We start from the raw sequence: 13,093 nt of genomic DNA on the forward strand, positions 1-13,093 counted from the left end.
AATGTCTCTTTCAGCATGTTCTAGCCATGCACAAGCCTGCAGGACAGGACACTGCAGCACAGCACCGAGACACGAACCCTGTCTGGTTGAATAATGGATGGAGTCAGCCACCCACAAGCTGCAGGGTGATATCATAGCTGCGTCACTTGTGCAGCTGAGGGAGGAGGGGAGGGCTGGTTAGACGATGCAGCAGCAGGCAGAGAGGAGAGAGAACAAGTGAGAAACCTGCCTACAGAGAGGACAGAGGGAGAATAATCATGTCAACCTACTGCAAGCAGCTCTTGTTTCAGATCCTCCTGCTTGTCGGCTCCTGCAGACACATCAATACAAGTAAATGACTATTTGGGTTAAATTTTGACTGTGTGTGGTTGTGTTAAAAGCCTGCTCCGCCTTCTCTTTTCCCAACTAAATGATCTACAACCTTGTCAGGAGGAGAAGAAAATGTAGTAGGACTTTCATACCATCATGTGTGTACTGTATTTCGGTTTAAGCTACAGATAGTCAATGTTTATTGTATGTTTTTATTGTCCCCCAAAAGTGTTCTTGTTAGGGTTACAATCTGCAGCATTTAAATCATCATGGGGCACTCAGACTCTACATTAAAACAAAGGGCGATTAGTTATGTAAGGATTAAAAAATAAATATAGGTTTGAAAAAGAAAAATGAGAAAGAAAATATATTTTATAGCTGTGATCAGGGGGATTACTAACTGCAGCTAATTATCATTTAGGCAAATAGCTAATGAGTTTAATGCTATAATGTTTTATACCTACCACACATTTAGTTACCTTTGATGTAATATCTCACTAATGTTTTTATTGAGTATTAAAAAAGGATAAATTCATTGTTCATTTCTGCGGGTTTAAGGAAATTGAATTTTTCTATTATAACACCATGCAAAAAGAGAAGGGTCTAATTTTGTCCTTTTTCTACATTTGATCCTTCTTTCTATTTATGTCTGTTTTTATGTTTAAAGTGTCACCTGGTCTTACTATAAATAGTCAGCTAGTGTTTAATCCTTCACATATGCAGGTTTGTGTTTGTTTTTATAATGACTTGTTTCCTGTTAGAAACACCTGTCCCAACGCCCATGCCACTGGCTCCCATCAGTCCCCTACCCACACTTGGAAGGAACGTTGTTCTCAAAGGTAACTGTCCATCAGAGGACACTGGCCTGCAAAGGCAGAGAGCAGTAACTCGAGAAAAACAGAAATGAAAAAAAGAAAGTGTTTAAAAGCTGTCAACCTACTTATCTGTAACAGACACAGAGGATGTAATTCCTTCATTTAATATCTTTTAGGGCTTATTATTGTACCAAAAAAGATAAATTGACATAAACCTTTGGAAAAACCTCAAGGGGAAAACATTCTATCAACAAATAAAATGAGTTCTTTCAGCTTTCCTTCTATTTTTTCCCTAATAATTAACTTAAAATGAAAATAACAAATCAAACTACACTTTTTTTTTGTAATTTTACACCAAAAACCAAATTCCACAAAAGTCAAAAACTGATCTGACAGTTATTGCTACTCTGCTAAGCTAATGTTAGCCTAGCCACTTGTTTCTTTCTATCTTTCTGCTATCTGTCTTCCTATTCTTGATTTAGCTTCTGTTTTACTCACAGTATGTGGGACAACAAACTAAAGTACCAAAATGTTAGTTCACTGAAACAGATGTAGTTATAACAGCCTTTAGTCTAAGCGAGTTGTAGCTACCTCAAGCTAGCTAGCATAGTAAAAAATAAATAAAAAATGTTATTTGGCAAAATAAATGAGGTTTTTGTGGGAATTTGGACTCAATGTGTAGGTAATGTTTTTTAGCACTGTAGAGCAGACTACATTTGTCGCCATATTGTGTCATCCATCCCTCCACAGCTTGGTTGTAAAAGGTAGTGTTATAGCAGAAGTAGCTGTGTTGTCATGGCCATGAGTGTTCAAATATCACACTTTCTAATGAACAGGTGCTTTTCCGCTGTGTGTTTGAAGTCCTTCTGCCCTCTCCACACAGGCCAAAGTCACACTGAAAAAGTTGAACTACTGAACCCAGTCAGTATCACATTGGAGTGCACCTGGACTGGCAACCACAACAAACCGCCAAACATAACTGGGTACTGGACAAAAGACAAGGATGAAATTGAGAACAGCCGCCTCACAGTGCAGCTGGAGAATGAGCAGTATAATCTTAAAAGAGTGTAAGCACTTCATGAGTTCATTCTTTCATCCATCATCTTCAGAAAAGGCATTTTTAGTCTAATGTGTCTCTGATAGGTATCAGCTGCTTGCTGTGTTGTCAGATTATTTAAATGAATGCATGTGTGCATCATGATTCACCAAAAATTTGTAATAATATGCAAATATTATTACATTTTATACAGATTAGAAAATTTTCTATGAATTAATCAAGTGCATTTTTAAATGCGCAGTGGCTTGAAGCCTTGTGTTGGATGTCTCAAAACTGGCTAAGTGTCAGTCTGCGCTGCACTGCAGGACTAAAGATAAGAAATAAAGAAGGCAGAGTAGCCATGTTTTGATGAAAGACTCACATGTTATACACAGATTTATTTTTAAAAGACTCATCCTAAATTGAAAATAATAATATGTTTTGGTGTAAAATCACAAATCCATTTTTGCTTTTCAGGTTCAACATTGTCAGTGAAGAAAACCTCGGAAATTACTCATGCGTGTTTGGGAGTGAAGCGAAAATAGATTTTGTTTTGGCAGGTACAGATCACATCCTTTATATATTATCATCTTACTAAGCTTCTGCTGCTTATCCCTATGAAAGGTCAATATTTACACTCAGTAACTATGTTTGAAGGGAACAAAATGCAGCCTGCAGAGTGCCATTTTCGTGCTCTTCCTTGTCCACCAGCTCCACAGATTGGTGAAGTGCGAGATAAGCCGATCGTCAGCTATGTGGGTGACTCTGTGGTGATTGCATGCAAACTGGATGAAACCAAACCGAAGCCCAACACCTGGAACTGGTACAGAGCAAACGGTACAGACAAGGTGGGTGAGCTGCTCAGACGAAATTAAGTCATTACAGCCAGCAAGTATTTCAAAAAGTAAAAATAGTGGCACCGAAGGGTCAAGATAGAATGTATACAGGATATAGAATAGAAAAACAATTATATATATGTTCATATTAAATCAATATTGACAATTATGATTAAAATATTTTCAAAGAGCAGGAACCACCACTTAATATTAATTCCACTAGTGGCCTCTTTCTCTATGCACAATTTTCACTTCTCCATCTATTTGACTGGAACGTGGTTTTTACTTTTAATGGACAGTGTTGTCATGATGGCTAAAAGAGCAAAGCCTTTACTTGTTTTTCAGTCTTGACTCGCCTCACTTCCTGTTCTCTTGTTGAAGATCTTGCTGTTGACTTCTCACATTGCTCTGCCCGTGTCACCTTTCTCAGAAAGGAAGTGCCTTTTTTTTATTTCTGGAAGCAACTTAAGCCTCAACACTTCTTCACTTCTCATATTTATGCCGAGACACTCCTAAAAAGCACTTAACGAGCTGTTCATACTGTGCTTTTAAGAGCTTCTCTGTGCAGTAATTCTCACCGAAGATGTTGTCTACAAGTAATACCAGTTCATTTTCAAAAAACCTCATGTGATAAGAAATGACCTTTAAAGACATGTATGGCCTCTGACGTGCTGGACTTATATTTGTAGGAGCAGATTTTCGCTGCTGCAGAGCCTCACCGTTATGAAATCAAAAACCAAGAGAGGGAGACCAAACTGCTCGTGTACAACCTCACAGAGGCTGACTCTGGCTTGTATTACTGCGGCGCGGTGTACGCCATCAGCACCACGATGGGCCACGTGAAGCTTAAGGTCAGATGTGGAAAGTCACCAAGTCAAAGTGCATTTATTATTCTAAGACTGTGCTTAAGTACAGTTCAGAGTATTACTAGTTTCTGTTCATTTATACCTCTACTCCACTACATTCCACAGGGAAATATTACCCTTCTTACTCCACTACATTTGTCTGGTTCCCAAACTTTTTTGCCTATGAGCTATATTGAAATCACAGCGTCTACTTTGGCCCTGCAGACCTTCTCAGATGATTTTATTTATACAACTGTTTGAGACCCGAAGACATACAACTTTCCAACATTTTACCAAATAGCAGACGGTATGACAAAAGTCCAAAACATTTGAACACACCTCAGATAAATCTTGTAATCCTTTTGAGGGACCTGAACCCCATGCTGGGAACCACTAGGCTAAACTACCTAACTGTATATAAAGTAGTTAAAACTAGCTCCACCTCAACCAGCTAGCAAAATGCTGCTTATGCAATGATGCATCAGGGTTAATCTAATAATACATATATAATAATACTTCTACACTTCTACATTGTTGTACTATTTCTGTAACTTGAAGGTCATCAGCTTCTACGAGCCTCTGAAACCCTTCATTGCCATCGTGGTGGAAGTGATCGTCCTGGTCACCGCCATTCTGCTCTACGAGAAAAAGCAGTCCAAGAACAACTACACAACAGGTAGTCAGATGGCACACAGAAGCTGCACTTCATGTCACTGTGTGTTGTGTTATGTTGTGTTGTGTTGTGCAGTTTGTTGAGTTTTAACATAAAATTGTCTGCTATATTCTCAGGAAATGGGACGAATGACCAAACCGACACATTGTGAGTATGATGGAAACGCTGCTAATGTCTCTAGAGATATATTTCCTTTAGAGTTTGATGTCTATATAGGCCTCCTATAGGTGGCTTTCTTTCATGATGTATGTTTTTATGCCCTCAACAGGACACAAGGAGAAAATAATGAATCAGAGGGAAGTTCTTCAATGAGACAGCGGAAAGTTTAAAGGCTGCAATTGCTTCAATCAGCAGATCAGAGCTGAGATCAGAACTATCGAGTTTAACAGCAATATCTCAACTATTTTAAGAATATTTTCACCAAATAAAGTGCAATAACCACTTAATGGTCATTCCTTTGATTCTTACACAAGCAGCCTCTTTTACATCCGAGTGTCAGTTTTCACTTTATTTCACTGGACAATACGTTTTTTTGTGTGTGTTTAATTGACAGTAGTGTGATGATAATTGCTGAAATAGTAAAGCATTTACCTTTTTTTTCAGTCCAGAACCCTGTATCCCCTCACTTCCTGTGGAAACTGACATGTCACTACTACTTTCTCTCAGAAAGGAAGTGCATTTTCTTCTTTCTGGCAACAACTTACACCTCAGCTCCTCTTCACTTCTTATCTATGCATTATGTTTTGTGATCCGTGCCTTACACCCTTAAAAAGCACCTAACCATCCATACTGTGCTTGCAACCACTTTCCTGTCACTTTTTAGACTTAGTCCGTTTAGTAATGTTTGCCTAATGAATATCCATAACCTTAATATCATGTATGTCAAGATATATCATCATATTTGCAGATGCTCGTTTGTCTTATTTGCATTGATGTAACAGAAGGTGGTCGGAAAGATCACGTTGCCCCCTAATCTTGACTTCAACCGTGTGTGTCGCGTTGTCAGCCTTTACTTAACCTGAAAGGTGTGCCACTTTAAATGTTAACAAGCAAATTAAAATAACACAAGTCACTGTCATTGTGTTTCTTTCAGTAACTTCCTGTAAAAACTATCAACTTGGTTGATGTGGGTGCATTGTACATGTGAAAAAAAGCTGCTGTGGCTACAGAGGGAAGTGCGTCAGTGCTGAAGATGTGATGGTGTGGAGTCAGAAAGAAGCCAGCCTCCAGACTAGCCCGCTCCTTATCTCTGCTAGCAGCTTGAAGCTACATTAGCCGCTATGGCATAACACACCTGAATCAATGACTGAACTGCTGGCAATTGAGTTGCATTGTGGGTAATGTTGGCGCCACACTTAATGAAAAAGAATGTGTGGAACAACAGCTGGCTGTCTTGCAAGGGAGGTGGACCAGTCCCATGTATATTGCAGATTTCCTCTGAATCAGTAAAACTTCCAAGTATTTTTGACATACTGCAGACTACAAATAAGTATGTACTGCTAATTTAGTAGGCTGTTTCGAGTACAGCCGATATCTGTGGTGCATTGATTTTGATCCATTGTGAAGTCCATTGTGCATCCAATAGTGTTACAGGAGTGCAAAGCTCAGGCTGTGTAGTGTTCCTTTAGTGAGTGTAGTTTAGTAGTGACAAACAAGGGCGTCAGTTTGAAACGCATGGTTTAATTTTTGCATAAATACAGTCTGCACAATGATGCGAGATGTGCATGCAGTATTTTTTCAGTATTTTGTTTAACACAGCTTAATATAGATTTTTCTGATTTTCAGAACATTACATTTTATACAGTGTGACAAAGGTCACGTCTGCCATGTTGGGCTCTTTAAAAGCTTCTTCTCTTGATGTGTGTCATCTCTCAATGGCTTGGATAAAGGAGACTAACGGGAGTCTCCCCTTGGACATTTTTCAAAGAGGCGAAGACAGAAATGTGAAGAAATCTACGGCCTGTTCATGAGGAACTGAACCAGAAGCTTGATAACGTTGTCGTTCAGACCCACCACCTCTCCGTCCTGCACGCTGTCGTACAGTCGCAGGCTCTCGGTGCCCCACAGGAGGTTTTTTCTGGGGTTGTTGGCGTCCGTCTCTACGGAGAGGGCTACTGTGTTGAGCTGGTAGCAGAAGAAGGAGAAGAGCTGGCCATCTGTGATCACTGCCTGGGACACAAAAGGCCTGGTGACATCCTCATGATTCCAGAAACCTGCAGGAGGCAAGAAGGGAAGTATGATCACCTGCCATCTCTTCTCTCTTTAAGTGAAAGTTCACTTTAATTCTGTTCGAATAGAAACAATCATTTGACTGATTTGAAATATACACTGTATGATAAGCTCTGCTCTTATCTCTGCTCTGTGTTGATAACTCACCCTGGTACATGGCCTGAGCTCCTGTCCAGGCAAAGAGGCTGGCAAGTCCATTGGCTCTGAGGAAGACCTCCACCTGGTCAGGCTGCTGTTGCCCAGCCATCCGGTCTCTGTGGTATTGGTCAGGCACCAGGTGGAACTGGGTGTGACCGTAACATGCCGGGTCTGGGAGTTTGGAACCTGATGATGAGACCAAAAGTGTGGGGTTTAATGTAAACCAAGCAACTGACTGATACTAAATCATGAAAACTGATCTATGTAACCAACTGGGATGACCTTTCTTTTCCAGAAATGGCTGGAGCTGAAGCAATTAGTCGATTGGTCAATCCATTGAAAATTACTCCACAACTATTCTGACAATCATGAAGTAAATTTTCAAGTAAAAATGTCCAATATTTGATAGTTTCAGCTACTCAAATGTTAGCTGCTTTTTTTTTGTCTTAATCACAGTAAATTACAGAAATTTAACATGACCAACTTCTGACTGAATGTGAATGTGATTTGCCCTTTTTCCACATTTTTCTGCTGTTTTATTGACCAAACAATTAGTTGATTAATTAAAGAAGCAATCTACAGATTTACTGATCACGAAAATAATCTTAAATTACAGTTCAAGAAAAGACTGTGGCCAATGTATTTTAAGGGACGTAACATTTATCTAAGGAAACTGGACAGAACAAAGAAATGTAAGACTCCCATAAAAGACTACAGCTGTTGGCGTTATTAACATAACTGAGTGAATAGCTGCATACTGGCGCCCCCTAGTGACAGTGCGAGGTAACTGAATAATTCAACTCACAACATGAAACCAGTATTCAATGTGCTATATTTACATTCTTTTGGCAACTCCAAAGGCACATAATCAGGATGAGTAAGACACAGTGGACGTGACTGGTCTCTTGTAGCTTATATTACCTGTAAATATGTTGTTGTCATATTGCCTTCTGAACAGAGGCATCACATTGGGAGCTAATGTGATCTCTGGAACTTCAGCTGCATAGGAAGCCTCCAGCGGGGTGAACTAAAAGGAGTTAAGATGACTGATTAGAACAGAAATCCCACATATGACTGACAGTAAAGGGAAACTTGTTGACGTTCCATGTGCCATGATGTGCTTTAACATGCTTTTGCTCCAGTTTGGCAGGTTGGTCCTGTGCGAGCTCTACCTGCGGCAGCTGTTTAGTTATCCTAATCTGGCTGTGCGGATGGTCATCAATCTGGAACCTGGTTGGCTCTTGATGGCCTCTCCGGTGCCCCTTTGGGATGATCCTCTGTCCTCGCCTCCAATAAAAATTCACCTGGGGATTAATATCTGATAGAGAAACACAAATGGTAGAGTTGCATTAGTCAAATGTGGTTTTTGAGAGGCACAAAGCCTGGAAAGTACGGTTTCAATGTGCCAGAGTGGATAGCAAGTCAGATAAATCCATCACAGTTTGACTGTCAAATCAATCATGCATACCTAGACTGGAGAGGAGGAATAGTGGATTGTATTTGGCCAGACTGTAGGTGAGTCCAGTCACCAGGTTTCTCAGTAAAGGTCCAACCATGTGCTCTTGGTGTCTGTACAGGAAAGGTTTGCGTTTCTTCATGTGCCAGTGCTCCTGTAAAATCACACAGGTAATCATGGAGCGGATGTCCGCGAACGCATCCTTTTCAATCCCCGCAACTGTGTCTTGAGCTGCGGCTGGCGGCGAGCTCTCCTCCCCCGCGGTCTTCTCCTGGCCCACGGTGAATTTCTCGGGCAAGCCCGGGATATATGCGGTTTTGGTAAAGTGCTGGTACCATCTGTCTGCGTTCCGTGCCCACGTTTGAGGGTAAACCACAAATTTCTTCCGCTGGATACGAGTGATGAGGGAGAGCTTCTCCTCCAGAGGGGAGGCACATATCTTTTGTACCTGTTCGTCAACCTGTCGCCGCCGGGCAGATTTGCTTTTAGCCGTGAGAGAGGGGACGATGGGGGGATACGCGGGCTCCTTGACCGCAGCCTCGGTGTGAACAAGCTTTTGGTTTCTAAACGCAGGCAGGTTTTTGGGGAACAGCAAGGGCAGCCGTCTGCGAGCCGCCATGTTTCTCGTATGATGTCAACTTGTTCTTCCGTTCCGTTAGCATATGAACTAACTGCCTCCCACAACAGCGCCCCCTACTACACGAAAAGGCATAATAATATGTTGCTAACATATTCAACTTGTTTCAGTTCTATGAAAATCTGCTCCTATGTATGAACTGAGAAACGTAAAACTCATCATTTTAATGCAATTCAGTACAAGGCCATTCTCTATGATTTACTCATAGGGCTAATGGTAGCATCATACTTAGCATCGGAGAACACTGACGCTCTTGAAGCGACCCCTGTGCCTGTTAAAAAAAAAAAAAAAGCCCCCTTTACATGCACTGAAAAATGTCGTAAGTCTTGAATTTACCACAACATCATCATAGGAATAATAAGATTTAGAGAACCCAAATGTATACTGTCGGATATAAAAATTTGATAAGTTCGACAGTGAAGTCATGTCCAACAATTGATAAGAAAAATATCGACTTTTTTTTAAATGAATTACCTTATACTTGAGTTTGGCACCTGAGGTGCATTTTACGTCTGACGCAATATTGTTTATCAAATTATCCCTTCATAAATTAATTTCTGATAAAACAACAATGTCATATTCTTTAAAGGTATGTTTCTCGGTAGCCAACAGTAAACAGAGAAACTTAATCCAAACATGGTTCACAACCGGCGATGGACACCGTACAAGGGGTTACGTGAAGGCAACATCAACGTACGGTGCAGAGTTGACGTCTGCGAACAAGACTTTCGTATTGTGCAGACTGTGCAGAAGTGTGTCAACAAATAATTTAACTTCGGAAAACTATAACAGCTAGTTAGCAAGCTATGTATTTTCCTCGGGGTCTGCGGACGCTGGTCGTCGTCGGGACCAGAGCGGCTCACCTGAACCGCTGGCACCGCGTTTGTCGAGCTGAGGTAGCTGCTCCAAAAATATTCCGTCTTATTTACATAAACATGTTCCTGTGGTTGGCTGCAGCAGAGCATTTTGACAACAACTCTCCTACCAGCCCTGGTGGTGGTTGTGGGAAACCTTCTGTGCTCTGCCACCAAGAGGTTTGGTTTATTGTGCCCCTCACATGTTGTTTTGATATGTGCTGGGTGTAAGCTAGCAGCAGTTGTCAGCGCAGAGCCTTTATTTTCTGTCATGTGCCTCATTGACCCTCAGAGACCACTGTGCACCAAAAGCGACGAGGTGAGGCTGGCACAGGAGGCCAGCAAGAAGTATGGCTCCCCAGCTCCAACTATCTTCTCCAAAGTGATTGACAAAAGCATCCCTGCAGATATTATTTACGAAGACGAGAAGGTAAACAACCAGCGTCTTCAAAACATTTTGGGGTTATCTGCTTGGCCTCTTCCACGTGGAGTCCTGAAACAGATTATGCTTGTTGAGATGTAGATAAAAGAATTCCAAGTTATGCAATTCAGGGCTTCACGTATGTTGTTTTTGTGTGCTTGTCAGTGTTTGGCCTTCCGGGATGTCAGCCCACAGGCCCCTGTGCATTTCCTGGTCATTCCAAGGGTTCCCATTCCCAGAATAAGTGAGGCCAAAGATGATGATGCTGAGGTAAGTTTGTCCGTCCTGTTTCTATCCAAGCAGATCCTTATTCCACAATCATGGGCGTTAGTCTGCAATGACAGCATCCACAGTTCTGTGAAGGTTTTCTGTAGAGGGTAAATTAAACACAGGGATCAGGTCTAGCCGGGTCCCTTTGCCTCAGAACTCCCTCCATGTCCAGCCGCACTCTAAATTTGAATCTTTGAAAAGGCTCAGATGTCTTCTTTTTTTGACTTTCAGCTCTTAGGACATTTGTTGGTTGTTGCCAAAAATGTGGCAAAGCAAGAGTCTCTAAATGAGGGATACCGAGTGGGTAAGTTACTTGACTTAACAGTAATGGGCCTAATGGTCATTTCCGTGAAAATACAGGCCGTTTATTCACTTGCACACTGAATTGTGGGTATGTTTCTGTCCTCTGCAGTGATCAATGATGGAAGGCACGGTTCTCAGTCAGTTTACCACCTTCACATCCACGTCCTGGGAGGAAGACAGATGATGTGGCCACCAGGATAATGGTTTCATGTGTATGTTCGTCTTTTCTGTCTCTAATGTTTAATTTCATGAGCGGGACATGATACATGATGGGTGTAGTTCATCCAAAAAGAAAATCCTATTCCCATCACATTTTTCAGACAAATTCTCACTTCACCGCACAGAATGTGACATCTAAATATGTTGATCTTAAGAGTAAAGACCTTATGTTTGATATGGCTGCAAATAAAGACGCTGTCTAATATGGAAAGCTCCCTTCTTTAGTCAGACATTGTTATTGTTAGATAATAAATAAGCAGTTACATAATAGCAGAGGTTAAATTCACCCACTGAGCAGTTTATGTTGTCACATACAACACATCTTTATACTAAAATCCCAGGTTGCAACAACCAATCAAAAGGGAGCCGAATCTCACAACCCCTGAACCAAATATCAAACGCTCTGGACAGTCACCAATTAATCTAATTGATAAAAACGTCTTCAAAATGAGACAAATAATAATTAAAACTAAAAATGAAAACGGAAACATTTCTACAAATAATGGACACATTAAAGTATAGATGTATATCAAGGAAATACTTTATTAAATATGTTTCTTTATTTTAACTTTTTTATTCTGCTCTACGTAGTGTCCAAATATTTTATAAAATGAAGTCATACTTTTTTCTGATAATTAACTGTAGAAACATGCCATTTTAAAAAAAATCTGAAGAAAAGAGAACAAAGTGGTTGCTGTTCTAACTGAAAGTCACATTTTTACACTGTGAATCCTGTTTTAAGTCATCCAATCTAATGTTTATTACCTCCTGCACATTTAGAATTTCTTGTATGTAGTCAAGTACCGACCATGTATTTTTAGCATTGCTGCCATAGATGAATCCCCTCACTAAGCATGTGCCCAGATGATATCAGTGAGGGTCGTATGGAGGACATACGTGGTGTGACTGGTGGTATGATTCTGTGACCATGGTGCCTTTGACTAAGGTAACTACAGGTCATTTGAGAATGGGGCTTGAACTTTACCCCATATTTGCTTTGAAAAACAATATTAACCTTCCCGACGGCTGATGGACAGATGCAGCCATGACATGTTCATAGCTCAGCAGAGAAGAGGAAACAAGGTATTAATGACACATTCACTGAGTAAAAATCATTGGCCGTCTCTGACTTCCCTCATGCGCTTTATACCAGACACAAAGAGTCAGACGTGGATAGAGAAGTGGAAAAGTTAAGGGATTTCTGGAAGTGTCGGTCTGGCAGAAAAAGGTTTTTTTGTTCAGCTATTGAATAACTTTTTTTATGGGTCAAAGTCTCATGTGTCCTCATAAACTTGAGTGAACTTATCTTTTTTTATCATTACTGACAGGCCTTGTCATGCATATCTGATCATTTCTGTCCATTTGGGAAAATAAAAGTGTGTAAACCCTCCCTGCCCCCACCCACTCAAGCTTGATCCCATTGCTCTATAGGCTCCCTCATTCTTCAGACTGTTAAATGTTTTGGACTGTCACCACTGCCAACGGTCGTCAGCTATTACAATAACTACAAACAAAGCAGGTTCAGCTGCAGACTGTGTGTTGGGTCATCTTCACCTCTGGGAGCCGTGACCTTTGGTCAAGTTCACCGGTGGATCTTTGACAGGTTGACACATACTCAGCAGCAGGTGTTCAGAGGATTGCATAAGTCTCTGTTGCTCTGGATGAGGTGTGAGTGCGGGGGCACTTGGGCAAAACCCACACAAGTCCCCTATAGGCTGATCTCTTCTGCAGGGGGTGTCAGGCGAGTACTTGCACCAGGCGGAGGTTGATCCAGGTCTGTGCTACACCCGAGAGCAACTGTAAAGGTTGATGCCAATCAGCTCTGTCCCCGGAAAAGGTAGTTATTATTTCTTAAATATCTTAATGTCATGTTGCAGTGTGTGGAGTGTGAAAATGCTTGTGTTGTCCTAACTTGCCATGGGGACTGCATATGCACTCAGTGTTTTTTTTTTTTGTTTTGTTTTTTTTGTTTTTTTAGTGACAACACAAAAAAAAATGACACAGTTTAATGTAAACTCTCTGCATGCTGACAGAAGCAAAGTGAAATCACCA

At 41.0% G+C, this 13,093-nt stretch overlaps 3 protein-coding genes across 5 annotated transcripts; 2 read left to right on the top strand and 1 right to left on the bottom strand.

Annotated features, from left to right (window-relative positions):
* Positions 1–144: 144 nt before the first annotated feature.
* emb (embigin) lies at positions 145–5,591 on the top strand. The gene is made up of 9 exons (XM_070964494.1): positions 145–330; positions 1,071–1,148; positions 2,008–2,191; positions 2,638–2,720; positions 2,872–3,008; positions 3,686–3,847; positions 4,400–4,517; positions 4,631–4,661; positions 4,783–5,591. The coding sequence occupies exons 1-9, from the start codon at positions 258–260 to the stop codon at positions 4,841–4,843; spliced, it is 927 nt and encodes a 308-aa protein (XP_070820595.1). The 5' UTR covers positions 145–257; the 3' UTR covers positions 4,844–5,591.
* A 582-nt stretch (positions 5,592–6,173) lies between these two features.
* On the bottom strand, positions 6,174–8,967 carry mrps30 (mitochondrial ribosomal protein S30). Of its 2 annotated transcripts, XR_011602292.1 has the most exons (6): positions 8,350–8,967; positions 8,054–8,199; positions 7,803–7,908; positions 6,891–7,067; positions 6,413–6,727; positions 6,253–6,382 (listed from the first exon to the last, which is right to left on the bottom strand). XR_011602292.1 is itself a non-coding variant. In XM_070964554.1 (5 exons), the coding sequence occupies exons 1-5, from the start codon at positions 8,954–8,956 to the stop codon at positions 6,468–6,470; spliced, it is 1,296 nt and encodes a 431-aa protein (XP_070820655.1). In that variant the 5' UTR covers positions 8,957–8,967; the 3' UTR covers positions 6,174–6,467. The 2 variants fall into 2 exon arrangements, 1 of the variants encoding a protein (XP_070820655.1); XM_070964554.1 differs by having other exon boundaries at positions 6,174–6,727.
* A 678-nt stretch (positions 8,968–9,645) lies between these two features.
* hint2 (histidine triad nucleotide binding protein 2) lies at positions 9,646–12,431 on the top strand. Of its 2 annotated transcripts, none has more exons than XM_070964557.1 (5): positions 9,646–9,870; positions 10,121–10,258; positions 10,415–10,519; positions 10,751–10,823; positions 10,932–12,431. In XM_070964557.1, exons 1-5 carry the CDS (start codon positions 9,781–9,783, stop codon positions 11,021–11,023), a joined length of 498 nt encoding a protein of 165 aa, XP_070820658.1. In that variant the 5' UTR covers positions 9,646–9,780; the 3' UTR covers positions 11,024–12,431. The 2 variants fall into 2 exon arrangements, with proteins under 2 accessions (XP_070820658.1, XP_070820656.1); XM_070964555.1 differs by having other exon boundaries at positions 9,665–10,008; positions 10,932–11,700.
* The last annotated feature ends 662 nt before the right edge of the window (positions 12,432–13,093 follow it).

Source organism: Chaetodon trifascialis, chromosome 6 (genome assembly GCF_039877785.1).
Source record: "Chaetodon trifascialis isolate fChaTrf1 chromosome 6, fChaTrf1.hap1, whole genome shotgun sequence".
In the NCBI taxonomy this organism is placed as follows: Eukaryota; Metazoa; Chordata; class Actinopteri; order Chaetodontiformes; family Chaetodontidae; genus Chaetodon; species Chaetodon trifascialis.